The sequence below is a fragment of the Ahaetulla prasina genome, chromosome 14 (genome assembly GCF_028640845.1).
Source record: "Ahaetulla prasina isolate Xishuangbanna chromosome 14, ASM2864084v1, whole genome shotgun sequence".
In the NCBI taxonomy this organism is placed as follows: domain Eukaryota; kingdom Metazoa; phylum Chordata; class Lepidosauria; order Squamata; family Colubridae; genus Ahaetulla; species Ahaetulla prasina.
Window position 1 is genome coordinate 20,794,362 of NC_080552.1, and position 20,524 is coordinate 20,814,885.

At 47.5% G+C, this 20,524-nt stretch overlaps 1 protein-coding gene across 4 annotated transcripts in view; it reads right to left on the bottom strand.

The window, feature by feature from the left end:
* Positions 1–220: 220 nt before the first annotated feature.
* Positions 221–20,524, bottom strand: part of SDK1 (sidekick cell adhesion molecule 1) — a 503,056-nt gene continuing 482,752 nt past the window's right edge. Inside the window, exons 41-45 of one of the 4 annotated variants that reach the window (XM_058157083.1) lie at positions 19,949–20,113; positions 18,416–18,553; positions 14,613–14,733; positions 12,973–13,102; positions 221–797 (exon numbers count right to left, since the gene is read on the bottom strand). In XM_058157083.1, coding sequence (XP_058013066.1) covers positions 525–797; positions 12,973–13,102; positions 14,613–14,733; positions 18,416–18,553; positions 19,949–20,113 — 827 coding nt within the window. In that variant the 3' untranslated portion in view covers positions 221–524. Of the gene's footprint in view, positions 798–12,972; positions 13,103–14,612; positions 14,785–18,415; positions 18,554–19,948; positions 20,114–20,524 lie in introns of all 4 variants that reach the window. The other 3 variants (XM_058157082.1, XM_058157085.1, XM_058157084.1) reach the window with 3 other exon arrangements.

Below are 20,524 nucleotides of genomic sequence, written 5' to 3' on the forward strand. Positions count from 1 at the left end.
GAAAGAAAGAGAAAGAACGAAAGAAAGAAAGAAAAAGAAAGAAGAGACAGAGAGAAAGAAAAAAGAAAGAGAAAGAAAAAAAGAAAGGAGAGAAAGAGAGAAAGAAAGAAAAAAGAAAGAAAGAAAAACAAAGAAAGGAGAGAAAGAAAAAGGAGAGAGAGAGAGAGAGAGGGAGGAAAGAAAACCCAGACGACATTAAAAAAGCATATTTTTATTTTTAAAAAATTCTTTTAAATCATATTCCAAAGTGGTTAAAATGGTCCGGTTTTGATCATTTATGGGATTTTCAAAGGGGGAGAAAAAAAAATCAAAGCAAACTCATCAGCTCCATGTCTTGATTGTCTTGAAAAAAAAACAAAAACCCAAAAGACATTCACATGTACATCCATTCTACCCTGATAAAGAGAAATATACCCCCAGTTCACTGCCTGTGTGCCGCCCAGAGTCACGTCGGGATGGGCTGGTGTTGACCCGAACTATGGCGGGCCACTGAATGCGAGGTCGGCGCTCTTTTTCCACGGGTGCTAGACGAACGAAGAGAACCCTGTCACTGGAGTCCTTGAGCCCGGGGTGGGCTGCCCTGTCGGGGTGTAGACCCCTCCTGAACTCTGCGTCGTGATAACAGTCTGGAAGTAAGGTTCGGCCTCGCTCGCGACCCGTTCCTCGTATCTGTAAGGCGTCGAATGCTTTGTGCCCTTTTGTTGGCGTTTCCACGAATTGTAGTAGCTCGGGTCGCTCATGTAGTGGTTGACGAACGAATGCTTTGGCAGCTCGTCTTCATAGTCGGAATCCGTCCCCTGTGAGTGGAGGGAGAGAGAAAAGGACCTGTTAATGTCTCGGTCGCGGAGTGGTCCAGGCGGCCATCATTTTTGAATAGAATAGAATAGAATTTTTTTTTATTGGCCAAGTGTGATTGGACACACAAGGAATTTGTCTTGGTGCATACGCTCTCAGTGTACATAAAAGAAAGGATACCTTCATCAAGGTATAACACTTGCAAGACTTAATGATAGTCATGGGGTACAAATTTAACACTTAATGATACAATACTTAATGATAGTCATAGGCTACCAATAAGCAATCAGGAAACAATATCAGTATAAATTGTAAGGATACAAGCAACAAAGTTACAGTCATGAGTGGAAGGAGATGGGTGATGGGAACAATGAGAAGATTAATAGTAGTGCAGATTTAGTAAATAGTTTGACAGTGTTGAGGGAATTAGGGCTGGGAAGTGGCTCACCAGGCTAATGCAGCCTGTTATTAACACACAGCTGCCTGCAATTACAATTACTGCAGGCTCAAGTCCCACCAGGCCCAAGGTTGACTCAGCCTTCCATCCTTTATAAGGTAGGTAAAATGAGGACCCAGATTGTTGGGGGGGCAATAAGTTGACTTTGTATATAAATATACAAATAGAATGAGACTATTGCCTTACACAATGTACGCCGCCCTGAGTCTTCGGAGAAGGGCGGGATATAAATTCAAATTAAAAAAAAAAATTGTTTAGCAGAGTGATGGCCTTCGGGAAAAAACTGTTCTTGTGTCTAGTTGTTCTGGTGTGCATTGCTCTATAGCGTCGTTTTGAGGGTAGGAGTTGAAACCGTTTATATCCAGGATGTGAGGGATCTGTAAATATTTTCAGGGCCCTCTTCTTGATTCGTGCAGTATACAGGTCCTCAATGGAAGGCAGGTTGGTAGCAATTATTTTTTCTGCAGTTCTAATGATCCTCTGAAGTCCGTGTCTGTCTTGTTGGGTTGCAGAACCAAACTAGACAGTTATAGAGGTGCAAATGACATGGGAATGGGGAATCTGTAGGTTGGAGGACTGAGAGACAGCAAGGTGCGGGTTTCAACCCTGAAGGTGGCCGAGCTCAGCAGTGAAATTCGGCCGGATCTATCTGGCTTGCGTGAACCGGTAAGGTTGGTGGTGAGAGGCTCTGCCCACCCACTGGGAAGTCATTACATCCCATTTTGGACCCTCTGCGGATGAGGATTTCTGAACCAGTAGCGAAGGTAAATGCATTTCACTGCTGGCCGAACTGTGGCCATTTTCCTTTGTAGTTTTTCTCTAGAGAGCTTCTTCTTACAGCTTCAGGGCCGGCACAGCCTGGAGCGAAGGGGCCAGGGAGGGAGGGGCAGAGTATGTAAAGATAGCTGGGGTGCTGTAGCCAAAACAGAATTCTTTCCCCTGGGAATCAAGGACGTTGGTGCAGGTGCTCGAAAGGTGGAGGTGAGAGAGGTCACCTAGCAACTGGACTACATGCTAATTGGACCATGTGATGGGCGACTCTGGGGGAAGTGATAAAGTTTTGCTTTTAACTGGGTGTAAAACTTGGGTGTAAAAACGGTGGGAATCGAGACCCAGTTTTCCACCAAGAAAACTGCCAATTTGATATGTTCCAATAAAATGTTCGTTGAGGAAATTGCTTGCCTCGGAGTTCTTATTGAATGGGATGTATTACTTGGAACCTTGACCTCGGGATTCAAGAGAGGAATTGGGAGGCACCTGGAGCAAAGAGGCTTTGTCTGTTCCACCTCGCCTTGGCCTTCTTCAAATCTCCCCCAGGTGTGGATTAGGATGTTTACCGTACTGAGCTGAACCTTGTGCGCGTTTTCAGGACGTGGATCTCAACGGAATTATCCACATCCTAAGAAGGACAACAATCTCGCCTTGAATTGATCCCTCCAACTGGACTCATCATCCTCTTTTAACGACCCCATCATCCCTTGTGGGGTGGAGTCTGGGCAACTGCATGCAGCTAGCAGAGTGTTTTAATGGCCAGATGCCCTTCTTGTTGCCAATGAGGAGTTATGTTCGGCAAATATATTCTCCGTGTGAGAAATATCTGCCTCTATCTAGGATCGAACTCACAGCCTCCTGATTGTGAGGCGAGAGCTCCACCTCTAGGCCACCGCATCCCTCCATCCCTCCAACTGGACCGACCAAAGAAATATTGAAGGAAGGACGTTCTCTGGAACTTGGTTCCCGTCTTGGTTGCTTCGGGAGGATTTCATCTGAACGTCCGCCTTGATTCTCGTTTCTCTTTTTAAAGGGATTCTGTCAAAGGTATTACCTCTAGACTGTTTTGATTTGATTCCCGCAAGGGTTGTTCGAGTCCAAACGTTAGTTTTTAGAAGGGTTTTCTCCGCTCCCTTAGAACTGCATTCAAATCCAACCCACGGGGGGCCCATTTTGGATATTTCCTCCCCCCTAGAGTGACATTTGGACGGTCCAGGAGGGAGCCCCTTAATTTATTATCTTTTTAAGTGTGACGTTCTCTATTTTATCTGTTGTTAAAAACACATTTGAGAACTCTTGAATCTGAACGATACAGTTTGAGACGCATAAAATCAATTTTCGCTATGCAGCTGGCGGTATAATGAGAATCTTACCTGGCGCTTTCGGCGGTGAGCGAGGGGGGTCTGCCAGATAAGAAAACTCTGTGTATGTGTGTGTGTGTGTGTGTGTGTGTGTGTAGGAAACCGGCAAGCAAATTAGGAATTATAGCCACTTGAAAAGAGCTGCAGGGAATCGGGGGAAGGGGGCAGGTACCCGTAATCTCCCCTCCCCATGGCAAAAACGGCCCGTTTAGCTGTTTTTCCAAAACCAGAGGATGTTAAAGCCGTATCTGGCTCTTGTTTGGTTTACAGGCCCAGCAGGGAAATGACAGAAGGGAAATGACAGGAATAATAAATTCCATCCTGATTAGAAATTTCTATTTTTGTATGCACCGCTGTTCCGAGAGAGATCCAGCCACCCAAAGAGGCTAAAAATCTCTAAGCGCTTCTGCGTTTTTGTTCTTCCTCGTGACGTCTTCCGTGCTGTTATTAATACGATATACGGGGCCAAAAGCTTTGACTGAAAGGCGGAGTGGAATCGACGCAGGGAGTCCCTCGAATTACAACCTGCCATTTACGAGTCAGAACTGAGGAAGCTTCTTGGAGGAGAAGCGAAACGTCTTGAAGGAAGAACAAAAGAAAAGTCCCGGGGGGGTGTCACGTTTGTCAAGTCGAATCGTGGCAGTTGTTAAACGAGTCACGCGGTTGTTCGGCGAATCCGGCTTCCCCCACCGACTTTGCTGGCCAGAAGGTCGTTTAAAGGGGGAAATCACGTGACACCCCTCCCCCCCCGGGAGAAAATGCAACCGTCATAAATGTGAGTCGGTGGTCAAACATCCGAAGGTAAACCGTTGGTGACTGCGGGGGATGCTGCAACGGTCGTAAGTGTGAAAACTGGTCACTTTTTTCAGCGCCGTTCCGTTGTAACTTCAAACGGTCACTAAGCGAACTGTTGTAAGCTGAGGACTACCCGTACAGTTTTTCAAAGTTACAATGGCGTTGAAAAAAGGTGGCTTGGGACCAGTCTTTGCCCTTAGGACCCTCGCAGCATCCTCGGGGTTACGTGATCGAAACTGGGGTTGCTAGGGAAACGGCACGCTCTTATGACGGTTGCAGCCTCCCGGGGTCACACGACCCGCCGTTTGCAACCCTGGCAAACAACGGGGAAAGTCGGATCTGCTTCGTGACCGCGTGATTCAGCTAACTGCAGTGGTTCACTTAACAACCGCGGCCAGAAAGGTCATAAAACTCACTTAACAACCGGATTGCTTCGCAGCAGAAATTCTGCTCTCAGCTATTGTTGTGAACTGAGGATTTCCTGTAATCCAGTCATGAAAGCAAAAGGCGAGGGATTGCCAGCTCCCCTGGCAGGTTACTTCTCCGTTCTTTAACAAGCTACCCTTCGGACATGGTCAACTCCATGGAAGCGTCTTGAAAACAGAAGCTTTGACAAGCCAAGGATGTCCCTCTTGGATTCAAACAGAAACCAGGAGTGGAAAAGAGTGGTCACAATATGGGGTCCCCTCCCAGTGGAAGATGGAAAAAGCCAAATGGATGAGGATGTAGCAGGTAAGAATTACACCTGGCTTAAGGACCTCCAGATGGGTGGGAATCAGCCACGTAAGCATTAAGATTGGGCTTGATGGTCTACCAAAGGGATGTCCAACCTTGGTAACAAGACCTACGGAGGCATCAAGCTTGGGGTTGATGGTCTACCACAGGAGTATCCAACCATGGCAATCTTAAGTCCTGTGGAGACATCAAGCTTGGGGCTGATGGTCTACCACAGGGATGTCCAACCTTGGTAACAAGACCTACGGAGGCATGAAGCTTGGGGTTGATGGTCTACCACAGGGGTATCCAACCTTGCCAATCTTAAGTCCTGTGGAGACATCAAGCTTGGGGTTGATGGTCTACCACAGGGATGTCCAACCTTGGTAACAAGACCTACGGAGGCATCAAGCTTGGGGTTGATGGTCTACCACAGGGGTATCCAACCATGGCAATCTTAAGTCCTGTGAAGGCATCAAGCTTGGGGTTGATGGTCTACCACAGGGGTATCCAACCTTGGCAATCTTAAGTCCTGTGAAGGCATCAAGCTTGGGGTTAATGGTCTACCACAGGGATGTCCAACCATGGTAACAAGACCTATGGAGGCATCAAGCTTGGGGTTGATGGTCTACCACAGGGGTATCCAACCATGGCAATCTTAAGTCCTGTGAAGGCATCAAGCTTGGGGTTAATGGTCTACCACAGGGATGTCCAACCATGGTAACAAGACCTATGGAGGCATCAAGCTTGGGGTTGATGGTCTACCACAGGGGTATCCAACCTTGGCAATCTTAAGTCCTGTGAAGGCATCAAGCTTGGGGTTGATGGTCTACCACAGGGGTATCCAACCATGGCAATCTTAAGTCCTGTGAAGGCATCAAGCTTGGGGTTGATGGTCTACCACAGGGGTATCCAACCATGGCAATCTTAAGTCCTGTGAAGGCATCAAGCTTGGGGTTGATGGTCTACCACAGGGGTATCCAACCATGGCAATCTTAAGTCCTGTGAAGGCATCAAGCTTGGGGTTAATGGTCTACCACAGGGATGTCCAACCATGGTAACAAGACCTATGGAGGCATCAAGCTTGGGGTTGATGGTCTACCACAGGAGTATCCAACCATGGCAATCTTAAGTCCTGTGAAGGCATCAAGCTTGGGGTTGATGGTCTACCACAGGGATGTCCAACCATGGTAACAAGACCTACGGAGGCATCAAGCTTGGAGTTGATGGTCTACCACAGGAGTATCCAACCTTGGCAATCTTAAGATCTGTGGACTTCAACTCCCAGAATTCCCCAGACAGCTTGAAATGATGGAGCAGGCTAGCTGGGGGAGTCAGGGAGTTGAAGTCCCCAGATCTTAAAGTTGCCAAGGTTGGATGCCCCTAGTCTACCATCTCCCTAATGCGTGTGAACAAGGCTGGTTACCAATATCAGCTCCAAGCATTAGGCATGCTTAGGTTCCGTTGCTGGGGCCCCTGGGCCTCTCCAAATTTTCTCCGAGTCCCCTGCAGCCCTCCCTCATTATTACCCGAATGGCCTTCATCCGGGTTTATGGCTCAAAAGGAGCACGTTCCTTTTAATGACTTCAAACTATTGACTAAGTGGCAATGCAGCAGGGCCGTCTCGTCTCGGCGGTGCAGCGAGGCCCCAATCTCTGCATCCTCCCGACAGTTGCCAGGGTAACAGCATCAGTCCGGAATTTGGTTGGGCACTCAGGTAGATTGGAAATTGACCAGCCGAGGTGCACTGATGCCTGGGCAGCCACAAAAACAGAGAAAATGCCCCAAATATATATATATATATTGGTCAGGTGGAAGAAACAAAGGCTGTGAATGGACAAATTGGAGAGCTGGTTTCGCTTAAAGCTGGCATTGTGGGGAATTTCAAAAGCGTGGCAGCTGTCAAATTTCGGTCAGAAACAGGCTGAGCAAAAAAATTGGGTACCCTTTCTTTTTGATCGCGAGAGAGGCAAACAGCTGGGTGTGCTTGAATACTTTCAAAGGGCTTCAGAAGAAGAAGAAGAGGGGGGAAAAAATCCCCTTTCACTCTGGTTGGTTTCTATCTCCTCTCTCCAGCCTTTCCTTTCCTAGGACTGATAAATTCTGCAATTCCAGGGCTTCATCAAAATGCTAGATCCTGATAGCTTGGCCACACTGGTGTGAAGCAAAAGGCCTTGGGTTCCTTAATCAAGCCCCCAATGCATTTGCTTGGAGGGTCCATGCTCTTCGGCGGTCTGGAGCGGAAGAGGCTTAATGATATGCAGTCTGCGGCCAGACACGTCTGATCTTCAATAATAATATTAATAAGATTTCTTTCCAACTCTCTCTCTCTCTCTGTGTCTCTCTGTGTCTCTCTGTCTCCCTCCCTCTCTCTCCTCTGCCTCTCTCTCTCTCTCTGTTTCTCTCTGTCTGTCTCTCTCTCTCTCTCTCTGTGTCTCTGTCTCTGTCTCTCCCTCTCCCTGTCTCTCCCTCTCTCTCTCCCACTACCACTCCCTCTCTGTCTCTATCTGTCTGTCTCTCTCTCTATGTGTATGTGTCTCTCTCTCCCTCTCTCTCTCCCTCTCTCTGACTCTCTGTTTTTTTCTGTCTCTCCCTCTCCCTCTCTGTGTGTGTGTCTGTTCCTCTGTCTGTCTGTCTCTCTCTCTGCGTCTCTGTCTCTCCCTCTCCCTCTCTCTCCCTCTCCCTTCCTCTCTCCCTCTCTCTCCCTCTCTCTCTGTGTCTCTCTCTCTTTCTCTCTCTCTGTTTCTGTCTGTCTGTCTGTCTCTCTCTCTCTGTCTCTGCCAGCATCTCCCCATTTGTACTCTCCTGCTTGATGGAAAGGAGCATTATTGATGTGATTAGCTTGGCCTTGTTAAAATTCAGCTTGCAGGGGATCCAAAATGTTTGCCCAACGTCACCATCGACTTTGACAGGAGGGCAAAATTTGCAAGAGACCCACGCAAGGTGCAGGCGACAGCTACACACCCATCTCTCGCACGCACCTGGCTTTGACAGAATTATTTTTTTGGGGTGGGTGGGTTGGAGGTGGGAAATTGAAGGAGCAAAGAAGCAGGCAGGCAGGGGAATTGTCGTCCAGCGTCAGTCCTGTGGATTTTCTTGGGCAACGCTCCCTCCGCGCATTTCCCTTCAAACCGGACTGATTTCGGTTTCCAAGCATGGAGAAGAGAAATCTGATTGGGGATTTTCCAATTCACATTTTCCTAGAGCAAATATTTTTTCCGCCTTGTAAGTCAATACAGGTAATCCTCAACTCACGACCACGGATTGAGCCCAACATTCATGTTGCTAAGTGAGACGCTGGTTAAGTGACCTTGGCCCAAATTTACGACCTTTCCTGCCATGGTTGTTAAGTGAATCCCTGCACGGTTAAATTAGTAGCGTGGTTGTATAGCGAACCTGGGTTCCCCCATCGACTTTGCTGGTTAGGAGGTCGCCAAAAAGGGGACCGCAAGAATATTACAAAGGTCATAAATGAGAGTCCGTTGCCAAGCATCTGGATTTTGATCACATGACCACGGGGCTGTTGCAACGGTCGTAAGTGTGGAAAACAGTCATAAGCAGTGGTAGGATTCAGCCAGTTCGCACCACTTCGGGAGAACCGGTTGTTAACTTTCTGAGCAGTTTGGCAAACTGGTTGTTGGAAGAAATCATTAGGGCAGAGAACCGGTTGTTAAATTACTTGAATCCCACCACTGGTCATAAGTCACCTTTTTCAGTGATGTTGTAACTTTGAACGGTCACTAAATGAACTGTTGTAAGTCAAGGACTACTTTATAGGATGTGACGTCCACATGTCTGCCCCCAACTAAGGCAAAGCCAGACAAGTCAGCATTCTGGTTAAATGGCAGCTCTCAAAAGCTCCGAGTCTCCACCAAGATATTTATATACGTCTTCATGCAGTGTGGCTCCAGGCAGTTTCTGGAGTCTTATTGCTTTTTTAAAATGCTTTGGAGTCGGGGTCATCACGTCATGGATGTGTAGAGAAGTATCTATCTGCTGCAGAGTTCTTTAAAAAATAAAAAGGAATTAAAATCTGAAGGAAAAGCAGACTCTGGCCTTGAATATTCTGGAGCTCAATCGTATCTTCTACCCTGGAAGTTCCATCAAAGAGAAACTCCTCTCTTGACAAACTGAGATAGGTTTGGCTTCTCCAGGTGGAACGTCTGCCAAGGTCTGCAGAAACCTGAGTTCACGGCTTCTCCTTCCCCCATAAAAATGAAAAGATTGGAATTCTTGGATAAGCCAAAGTTAGTTTCCCCTCCTGATACCCAAGGAGAGGAGAAATAACAACTCGCATTCTGCAGTAGTGGGATTCAACCGGTTCGCATCACATTGGCCGAACCGGTTGTTAAATTGCTAGCTGGTCCCGCCCCTTCCCATCCCTTCCACAAGTCCCCATGCACCCTGTTTTGGCTCCCAGCTAAGTGCAGGGAGGCCTACTAGGCCCAAAACGGGGCGTGGGGGTGTGGTGCCCCTCCCACGGCCCATTTTTGCTCCCAGGGGGCTGCAGGAGGCCGAGTTGTGCCTGTCACACCCCCTGGCCACACCCACCATGGCCACGCCCACCCAACCAGTCATTGGGTGAGAACGGGTTGTTAAATTATTTGTATCCCACCCCTGACATTCTCCTTAAAACCAATATCCAAGATCTAATATTTTTTTTTTAAGAAAGGAAGGTTGAGTCGGCTCTTTCTCCAGAGTGAACCGAAAAAGTTCTCACCATTCTTTCCTGCTAACCTTGTTGATTCCAGATCCTCCAGATCGGAGTCACGGGAAACCAGCCAGCGTAGAAAGTCTAATAGGGACAGGCTGGTATTGTTGTGTCTCGCTCGCTCCCCCTGCCGCAGCCGAGCCCCTCTTATCTCCTGCCAGACGCTGATAGTGCTGAAGAATGTCCTGGCATGCCTCCAGCCCCCAGCCTTGGCACCATGCCTGGACAGGCCGAACAAACAAACCTCCCTCCGATAGCATGTGTGCCTGAAGCTAGCCACGAGCTGAGATTACCAACAGCTGGAGACGAAACGATGCAATGGATAGACCCACGCTTCCAGAGAATGGAGAGGCGACGTCACCAAAAGGAAGGGAGGGGCAGGCCTGGATAAGTGCTGAGTCATGGAGCCACACCCCATGGCCTATATAAAGGATCTGCTTTCTGGCATTCTCTGAGTCAGGCAAAGTCTAACTTGGATTGCTGAAGTCATTTCCTGGTCTCCTGCCTGCCCTGAGAACTCTGACAGGACTTTGGCAAAGCTGCAGAGGCACGCTTGATACGGACTTCCCCGACCCGGCCATCAGCGGAGGAGTGGGACACAACAGGTATAATGTGGGGAGTGACGTCACCAAACCAGTGCCAAAAAAATCCCTCTCAGGGATGGTTATGGGTTACGGCTTTCTTGACGCCACGGGCAAGGAAAGGGTTTAATGAGAGGCCGTTTAGGTGACCTCCTTCCCTCTCTCTTGGCTCAGCCTACAGAAGTCATCTTGGCCAGCAGTTGGGTCTTAGCGCTCTCTTGGGCACGTGGGACTCCTGACATGAATATCAAAAGTGACCCAGCAACACTGCTCCGCGCCTGTAATGGCAGGTTTTAATTCCAGGGTGTCACACAGAGAAGAACAGAGTCGCTGTGAGTGTAATCGCAAGATAATGTTGTCACTCCCCAGCGGCTCGGTCAGAGGGCAGGTAAAAGCAGCAGGTTGCCAAAGATAATTAACAAGAGGTGAAAGGCAGGTGACCAGGAGGACGCCTCAGCAGAAACACTGCCGAGAAGACAATTAATCTTCTCTCCCCGGGCCTCCATGGCTGATCTTGGTTCTTCCTGGTTTCTCCTTGCCAGAGAGCTAAGCTTGTAATATTTTAGCTGCCGTTGCTGCCTTTCCCTGATCTCCCGCGTTAGGTTAGAGCTTAAGAGCTTTTCAGCAGGGATGTTGGAGTTCGCGATGGACGTTTTTCTTGGTGGACACCAGCCCTCCCAAGATCAGCTGCCTTCTGGTCCTTGGGCGAGGGCTTTCTCCCGCTTACAAATATCAGGAGGAAAAAGGTTGTGGAAGGAAAAAGGAAGGAAGGAAGGAAGGAAGGAAGGAAGGAAGGAAGGAAGGAAGGAAGGAAGGAAGGAAGGAAGACAAATGCCGCATTGTGTTTCAGGGAAAGCCACAAATTGTTGGTAGGAAGCTGAGAAGGTGACTCTTCATTTGAGCTGGTTGCTTGCTCTTCTCCGGTTCCTGCACTTTCCCTCCCCTTGCGGATCACGGTTTGATCAGATGTTAGGAAACATCCGGAAAGGAGGACGGGATGGGGTGAAGCTGTCAGGAAAGCTAATCTAAACACAAGGTGGTTGGTGGTAAAGGAGACTTCTCCGAGCTTTTAAGAACTTGCATTAACATTAGCCACAACCTTCGAGGGGCCTTTTAAAAGTGTCTTTAAAATACAGCCTCCTTGCTTTGATCTATCGTAAATATCGATGCTGCTATGTCTCACGCTCGAAAGTAAGAGTACGGAGGCTCAAAATGTGTGAGTTTTCTGTTTGCCTTCCTCAAGAATAGGATCTATAATTGTGCTTCCATCAGAGAATTCAAGCTTGTTTCCTTCCTTCCTTCCTTCCTTCCTTCCTTCCTTCCTTCCTTCCTTCCTTCCTTCCTTCCTTCCTCTCTCTACCTCTCCTTCCTTCTTTCCTCTCTCTACTGCTCGCTCCTTCCTTCCTTCCTTCCTTCCTTCCTTCCTTCCTTCCTTCCTTCCTTCCTTCCTTCCTTCCTTCCTTCCTTCCCCTCCTTCCTCCCTCCCTCCCTTCTTTTTCTTCCTTCCTTCCTCTCTCCACCTCTCCTTCCTTCCTTCCTTCTTTCCTCTCTCCACTGCTCCTTCCTTCCTTCCTTCCTTGCTTCCTTCCTTCCTTCCCTGGACACAGAAAGGACTTCCCCTGTAAACCTCACCCTGGGAGGAGGGATTGTGGAGAGCCTGGTGATGTCCTAACCTGTCAAAGTCTTTTCCTCCAAGAGCGTCAGCCCAGGAGGATCTACTCTGCAAGAGCACCAGGCAGGGGGTCCCTAATCAACATGCCTCTGGCATTCACCTTGATTGATTGCATTTCCCTTTCACAATCTGGCATTTTCAGATCCGGAGATAGAAATGCAGGCATTGTGTTGAGAAGGGAGGGTGCAGGGGGTGGGGGGTGAGTGGGTGGGTCACCCTGCCTTGTCAACTTGAGGCTTTCAAGATAATATTGCGTTACATGGAAAAATGGATTGAAATGGGAGTCGGAAGGAGGCAGCAGCGAATCTTCCAAACTTAACCACAGAAAGATTTCCCGCTCGGTGCTCCCTGCTATGGCTCCAGCAGGCAGCAAGTGAAAAGAAACTGCCTCTTCTTGCTTGGAAGGAAGGGCTGGCTAGGACCCAGTGGTGACATCTAAATTTCTTTCCTACCGGTTCTGTGGGCGTGGCTTGATGGGGGGGGGTCATGTGACTGGGTGGGTGTGGCTATGTGGGGGATCAAAAGACAGAAACTCATTAACAATGTCCTGCTGGAGCAGGGTTGGGCTAGATGACCTCCAGGTCCCTTCCAGCCCTGGATTATCCTCTGAAGCTGCATCTAGTGCCAGATTTGTAGTCCTTCCTTCCTCTCTTTTTCCCTCCCTCCCTCCCTCCCTCCCTCCCTCCTTCCTTCCTTCCTTCCTTCCTTCCTTCCTTCCTTCCTTCCTTCCTTCCTTCCTTCCTTCCTTCCTTCCTCTCTCTCTCTCACTCTTTGTCAAACAAACCCCCCATCCCCCATTTTTTGCCTAGCAGGCTTCAGTTTTTTTACCTTTTAAAAAATGCTTTTAAAAGTAAAAAAAAAAGCCTCTGACAATCAGGTACCTCAGCCAGGATTGTCAGAGTCTTGTTCTAACCCTTTAAAAACATTTTTTTTTTAAGAAAACTGTTGGGACCTTTGTGAACTTCTGTGAAATTCTAGCAGGCTGAAGATAAGATTGCCCCTTTCTCTTCATCCAACTTTGCCACTTCCTGATGCAACTTTGCTTAATTTAGCAGTAATCGCTGTCTCATTTTAATAGGGTTCCTCCAACCAGCATTGAACAAACACAAACTCACTTCCGACTCTGAAGCATCTAAGGGTTTCTCGGTCAGGGCGATGCTTTCTGCCAAGACGGCTCCATTGTACTTATTGCAGATGTCCTCGTCCGAATAATGTAGGCCTCCAGGGCTTGGGCGAGGTGGCGATCTGGAACCAGAAGAAGGAAAGGAAATTAAATTTGGGCTGGCTTTTGATTCTGTCCGATAGGTAGAGCACATTCGCCAACCTCTCTCTCTCTCTCGACTGAGTATTGGTTACAGTAAAAGCCATGAGGCCAAATTGTTTTCTCTCTGGAAAATAAGGTCCTTGTAAGCATTGATGATATATAGGTAAAGGTAAAGGTTCCCCTCGCACATATGTGCTAGTTGTTCCCGACTCTAGGGGGCAGTGCTCATCTCCGTTTCAAAGCCGAAGAGCCAGTGCTGTCCGAAGACGTCTCCATGGTCATGTGGCCAGCATGACTCAAAGCCAAAGGCGCATGGAACAGTGTTACCTTCCCACCAAAAATGGTCCCTATTTTTCTACTTGCATTTTTTACCTACTTTCGAACTGCTAGGTTGGCAGAAGCTGGGACAAGGAACGGGAGCTCACCCCGTTACATGGCAGCACTAGGGATTCGAATCGCTGAACTGCCGACCTTTCAATCAACAAGCTTAGCGTCTTACCCACTATGCCACTGCATCCCTTGTGTCCTTTTATGCCTTTTTAAAGTTATTTGGGCGATTCACCAACGTTCATGGAGTTGACCATATGTTGAGTGTCTTGATGGAAAAGTTGAAAAACAGCTTAAGCTCAACGCGTTGTGTTTGACAGGGTGTATCGGACGCATCAGACCAGAGTCAGGGGTGGGAGACTATGACCCTTTTATGACTTGTTGGACTTCAACTCCCAGAATGCCTGAGCCAGCGAGAATTCTGGGAGTTAAAGTCCCCAAGTCATAAAAGGGCCATAGTTTCCCACCCCTGCGTTAGAGAATAGTGGTCTGTTACAGTTCTGCAGACAATTCCGGAGTCAGCATTTCATTTGACTTGATCGAAGACCCCCAGATGTGACTCGGCTGCAGTAGACTTTTTGCTGCAGGCAAGAAGGAAGCCATAAATGCAAGTTGTGATCGCCCACTCCGGCGCAAAGAAGACACAGCCTTCACATTGTAGCTGTGCTCCCGAGCTTAGAATCATGAGTTTTGTTTTTTAATCCTCCCACCTTTCTGAGGGAATATGCATAACTAAGCCTAATGTCAACTTGCGAAGCATCCCTGGTCTCCTCTCGAGTTGCCACAGGCAAAGGGGGATGGGAAACTGATGAAGCAACACGGCAGCCCAAGAGAGGAACACATTCCAGACATATCTTTCTCAAGGCTGTCTCCCAGGGTTACCCACAGTGGTCGGAGGGGAGTGATCTCTACAACCCGCAAAACTGCTCCGTTGGAGAATATGATTGATGACACACCCTGGGGGGAGGGGGGGAAACAGGGTCATGATTAGGGTCATAAATAACGTGGAATCAAAGTTGGCTTCATTTGGGTACCTGCCGACATGGAGCACCTAATAAATAACTGGATTTAGGCTCATGATTTAATTAGGGCATCCGTCGGAACCCTGACAGCAAGCCTATCTGGATGTCCGCCTGGATTCCGGGTGCTCTGGTGCCACCTCACCTGGTCCCGTTCTTCTTCAAGAAAGTATTTTTGACATTAAGATGCCGGCTGTTGAGCTCCAGAGATGTAAACCCCCCATTATCCAGAGTGACAGATTCTTCCACGCCGGACACATTTTTTCCTGGGGACAAATGGCGACAGAATGAGCGAAGGCGTAGACCCTTCTCTGGCTCTGGGTGAAAACAGAGGGGAAAAAAATACCCATCAGTTTTGAGATAACTGTCAGGCACAAAGGATCAGGACCACACATCACATTCCAGTTAAGCTGATCTATTGCTCATGCCTATATGCAAATATCCGTTCAACTAATGATCAGCACTTAATGGGCACCCGATAAAGGTCCGTGGAATTCAAGAGGGGCTGGATTTGGAACATTTGTGGCAACAAAAGGATGCTAAGCTGATGACACACTGAACTCCGCCCCCAGTTCTGCCTGCTCTTCTCTTACAATAATCATCAAATCAAATCTTTATTGTCAATGCACAACATATGTACAATGAGATTGGTTGAGCTCTCTCAGTGCACCCCCCCAACACAATACAACTCTCAGTGAAGGCAAAAAAATCCCTAACCCAACAATCATATTAACAAAACAGCCAATCCTATTGCATTAAAAAAAAAACATAAGCAGTAGGAGACGGTGGGACAACCTGTCCTGCAAATTTGTTATCGGAAGTGTTCAACAGAAGTATCAGACAAGACTTAGAAATAAAAGGTATGGAAATTAAAAAAAAAACCCCAATTTACAAGCATTTGCAGATGACCTGGTGTTTATCTTAGAAGAACCACTTAGAAACTGGCCCCAAGCTAATAGGAAAAAAATAGAGAAGAATACAGAGAAGTTGCAGAATTGAAAATAAATAAGGAGAAAAACTTAAATATTAGTCAAAAATCGTAAGAGGCAAGTTGTAACTTTTATTGATGGAACTTTAAGTTTTTCCCCTTTTTATATAGCATGTGTTTTCCTATTTATTTGGGCCTTTGGGGCGTGGGGGAGAGAGAGAAAGAGAGTGGGAGAGGGAGAGAGAGAGAGAGAGAGAGAAAACTTAACCTTTTCCAATGAACATATGGATTTCTTCATCTAACCAATGAATCTAAAGCAAAGATTAACGCACTGATGTTTTCAGACTTAGCGGGTACTTTCACCTTGGGTGTCCTGAGAACACAGAACAGACTTTCAAACCATGGTCCCGTTCAAGACAGCTTAAAAGAAAAGCTCCATCGATTTCGGAGAGATTTGCCCCCAAGGAAGTAAACTTGAGGATTACGGCTTGGCAGCCTGAATCTGCTGGCGTTCACTGAAGAATATTACTTCCGCTGAATCAAATACGGTGAATGCGAAGCAAACTGGAGCGAGAGACGCTTGGGACACCATTTAGAGATGGTAAAACAAGTCATGACCTTCTTTCAGAGTGGATGAGCACAATTATATTTTGGAACCTTCTTTCATTGTTTTTGTTTTAAAAAATAATAATAATAATACCATTCTGTAAATCGAAAACTAAGAGTAGAAGTTTCTCCCGAATGGACCTCTTAACTTTCGGGGACGTTTTTGGTTTCTCGTGGAGAAAATGGTTTGAGAAGTTTCAAGTGGTATGACCTATTTTCCCACTCGGGTGAAAAAGGGGCACTTGAAGACCATCTGGTGGCTCCTCAAGGCATTCTAGATATCCTCCTGGAAGGGTTTCTCTTATTACAACCACTTGTGTGTCCACTAATGTTCCCATCACCCATCTCTTTCCACTTATGACTGTATGACTGTAACTTTATTGCTGGTAATCCTTATGATTTATATTGATATTGATTGTTCCTGATTGCTTATTTGTACCCTATGATTATCATTAAGTGTTGTATCATTAAGTTTTAAATTGTACCCTATGACCATCATTTGTGTTGTAAACGTTATACCTTGATGAAGGTATTTTTTCTTTTGGGTACACTGAGAGCATCTGCGCCAAGACAAATTCCTTGTGTGTCCAATCACACTTGGTCAATAAAAAAATTCTATTCTATTCTATTCTATTCTATTCTATTCTATTCTATTCTATTCTATTCTATTCTATTCTATTCTATTCTATTCCATTCCATTCTTCCACTCCACATTCTATTCTATTCTATTCTATTCTATTCTATTCTATTCTATTCTATTCTATTCTATTCTATTCTATTCTATTCTAAAAACCTGAATTTTCCCAGCCGGATCTCCATGCTACGATGGCTTTCGGGATCCTGCACAGCAGTGGTGCGATTAATTTTTTTTTACTACCGGTGCTGTGGGCATGGCTTGGTGGGCGTGGCATGGCTTGGTGGCTGTGGCTTGGTGGGCATGGAAGGGGAAGAATACTGCAAAATCTCCATTCCCACTCCACTCCAGGGGAAGGATACTGTAAAATCTCCATTCCCACCTCATTCCAGGGGAAAGATATTACAAAATCTCCATTCCCCGCTCCAGGGGAAGGTTACTGCAAAATCCGCATTTCTTCCTGATCAGCTGGGACTCAGGAGGCAGAGAATAGGTGGGGGCAGGGCCAGTCAGAGGTGGTATTTACCGGTTTTCCGAACTACTCAAAATTTCCGCTACTGGTTCCCCAGATCTGGTCAGAACCTGCTGAAACCCACCTCTGCAGGTTCTCTGGAACTTATAAGATCTGATTTCTGCCCTGGAATCTAAGCTCAAAGGCCTGGTTAGATCTAAGCTTCGATATCGTTATGGAGCACTCTCGCCCTTGGTCTGCCATCAACTTCCCTTGCTTCAAGGCAAGTTGTTCCTGCACAATTTCTCCTGTCGCCCCGCACAAAGTTTCTGCAAAAGGTGAAGGACGGGCCAGCTCTTTTGTGTTCGTCCTCCATGGAGAGAGCTGCCTGTGTAAGGCGCGTAGGAATTGAAAATAGCATTTAGCTCGATAAAGTGCCATGCCATTCAAACGTTTCCAATCCCAGAGGAATAAAACCTGATTTACTAACACTTGTTAGAAGTGAATTTATTCCTGGGGGAGGCGGTTTTATTGGGGGGGGAGTGATGGTGGTGGAAGGGAATGAGAGAATATAAATCCTTGACTGCAAATTGCGGAGTTCTGAAGAAAGTTTTCCCGTGTGGGTTTTTATCACTGACGTGAACAAACGGCGGGCACAAAATCTCGTTCTGCCTGTGCCAAACATTATCGTGGTCAACATCACCATTTTGCTTGCTGCTTGCTTGTTCGAAGGTCTGGTGTGTGTGGAGAGGGGAGCGCGAACCCCCCGTTTTTCAGTCTCAAAGAGTTAACGTGCCTGTCGCACAGACACACAGACACACAGACACACACACGGGTTATTGGAGTGGCAAGTGCTATTGGCAGCTTTTGAAAGGACTTTGTGTCTCAGGCGGAAAGGGCACACAATTGATTTGCAAAGCTCTGAAAACAGAGTTCGGGGGCTGAGCTATAAATATTTAAGCTCCCCCTGAAAGAGGCCAAGAGTCTAGGTTGGATGACAGGTGGAAGCGTAGACCTGCAGGTATTATTAAGGGCACTCAAGAACGAAGAAGGCAGCCCAAAGAATCTAAACAAGCACTTCAGCCTGCAGTGACGACAATTCAGGCACTTGGGATGAAGCACGGCAAGGCAAAGATGATTTTTCAACGCTCTGGAAATTTCATCTGATGAAACGCAGGACAAAAGGCTATTGTGTAAGGTTGGAGGCGGGGATCGGTCCTGGGGCAAGGCCAGGAGGAGGCCCAAGGAGTTGATTAGGAAATATTATTTTCCCGTTTGTCACAGGTTGAGGCTCCAAGTGGGGGGGGGGGATGGAGAGGAACAGCCCACCTGTGTTGTTGTCTCGGTACTTCTTGGTCTGGTTGTGCAAGATCAACGCAAAGATGACCATCAGGATGAGAATGAGGCTGCAGAGGGCCACCACAAGCAAGAACCACCACTCTTCGTAGAAAGGAGATTCCGTGTGAGCTGTAGGGAAGAAGGACCAACCGGTTGAAGGATCAGCTCTGGAACACTCATGTTTGCCCCAACTCACCTCATTGGGGCCTCTCTTGCTTTCCTCTGGGAACATGGATTTATTTTAAAGGGCAAGCATGGGAGGAACTCACAGAAAGTCCACAGTGACCTGTTGTCAGGCCTGGAAGCCAACTTTTGCATTGGGCCTTCAGACCTGCCACATTTACTACTATGGGAAACTGGGAGAGGGGATTGTATGGAGCATGGGTGATATATATACTCATAATAACATTCCTTTCTCACAGAGTTAAGGACACTTTGCCCTGCCCCTGAAAGACTGGATCTGGGAGGCATCTCCAGCTGGGACGGTACTTTGATTGGACCATGTGATGGACATGTGGGTTTTGGGCAGGGACTTGAACTTACTTTTAGGTGGGGAAACCCTGGAAGATTTCTGATTTGGGTTTTCCCATATGTGCCCATATGACATCTCTAATAAAATGGAACTCTGAGGAAATCCAAGCCTCAGGGTTTTCTTTTGTTGGGGGTGTTACTTGGAACCCTGACACCTGTCTGCTCTTCTACCTCAGAAGAAGAGAATACAAAGTTGGAAAGGACCTTGGAGGTCTTCTAGTCCAACCCTCTGCTTAAGCAGGAACCCCTATACCATTTCTGACAAATGGTTGTCCATTCTCTTCTTAAAAACATCCAGTGTTGGAGCTGTCGTGTCCCACTCCTCCGCTGACGGCCGGGTCAGGGAAATCCGAATCAGGCGTGCCTCTGCAGCTCTGCCAAAGTCCTAGCAAAGTCCTCAAGGCAGGCAGGAGACCAGAAAGTGACTTCAGCAAGATATGTTCGACTTTGCCTGACTCAGAGACTGCCAGAAAGCAGGTCCTTTATATAGGCCATGGGGTGTGGCTCCATGACTCAGCACTTATCCAGGCCTGCCCCTCCCTTCCTTCTGATGCCGCCGCCTATCAATTCTTCTGAAGCGAGGGTCACTCCAGTCGGCAGCTGTTGGTAATTGACCTCCCTCAGGCTCACATGCTGTGGGGGAGGGGGAGGGGTCTAGTTGCTTTGTTTGTCTCGGCATGGAGCCAGGGCTGGGGCCAGGAGGTGCTTCCTCCTCCTCAGCCTGTCTGGGCATGGAGCCAGGGCTGGGGCCGGGAGGTGCTTCCTCCTCCTCAGCCTGTCTGGGCATGGAGTCAGGGCTGGGGCCTGGAGGCATACTAGGACATTCCTCAGCGTTTGGAAGCAGATAAGAAGGCCCTGGCTGCGGTGAGAGCGGGCAAGACACAACAGGAGCATCCACAACTTCTGGAGGCAAGTTGAGTGTCCCAATGTCAACCTTGCACCAATAAAGACTTCTCCACGTGTCCAAGGGAATGCTGAATGGAGTTTACCAACCTGAGATGGCTACAGAAGCTGCACTCGGTTCTCCATATCCAAACTCATTCACCGCCACCACCCGGAACTGATAGCTTACTCCTTCTTTCAGCTGGTCCAGGCTGACGGTGTAGGATGTAGCACTCCGCGGGATGTTCTTCACAAACAGGTCCCACACGCCTTCATCTACAAAAGCAGCAAAGAACGAGGAGGCTTGGTGGTTACTTCTGATCATTTCACACGGCTTACCCCCAGCTTCATTTTTTTTATTAAAAAAGTTTTATTTTAACATTCATATCCAATAACATATTTAATGTACCATCATATACAATTAATCGGACCTGCCTGGTCACCACCCCCTTCCTTTAACTCTCTTCCCTTCTCTACCTTCTTCTACTTTCCACAACCATCCTCCCCCTCTCTTATCTACCTCCTCTCCTCCTTCCTCCCTACTCCTTTCTTCTCCCTCTTCTATCCCTCTTCCTTCCTTTCCTCTTCCTCCTCTTCTCTTTCCTACCTCCTTCTCTCTTCTACTTCCTTCTTTCCCGTCATTCTGAAGTGGTAGCCAGGCAGTTCCGATCTTACATTAATTATACG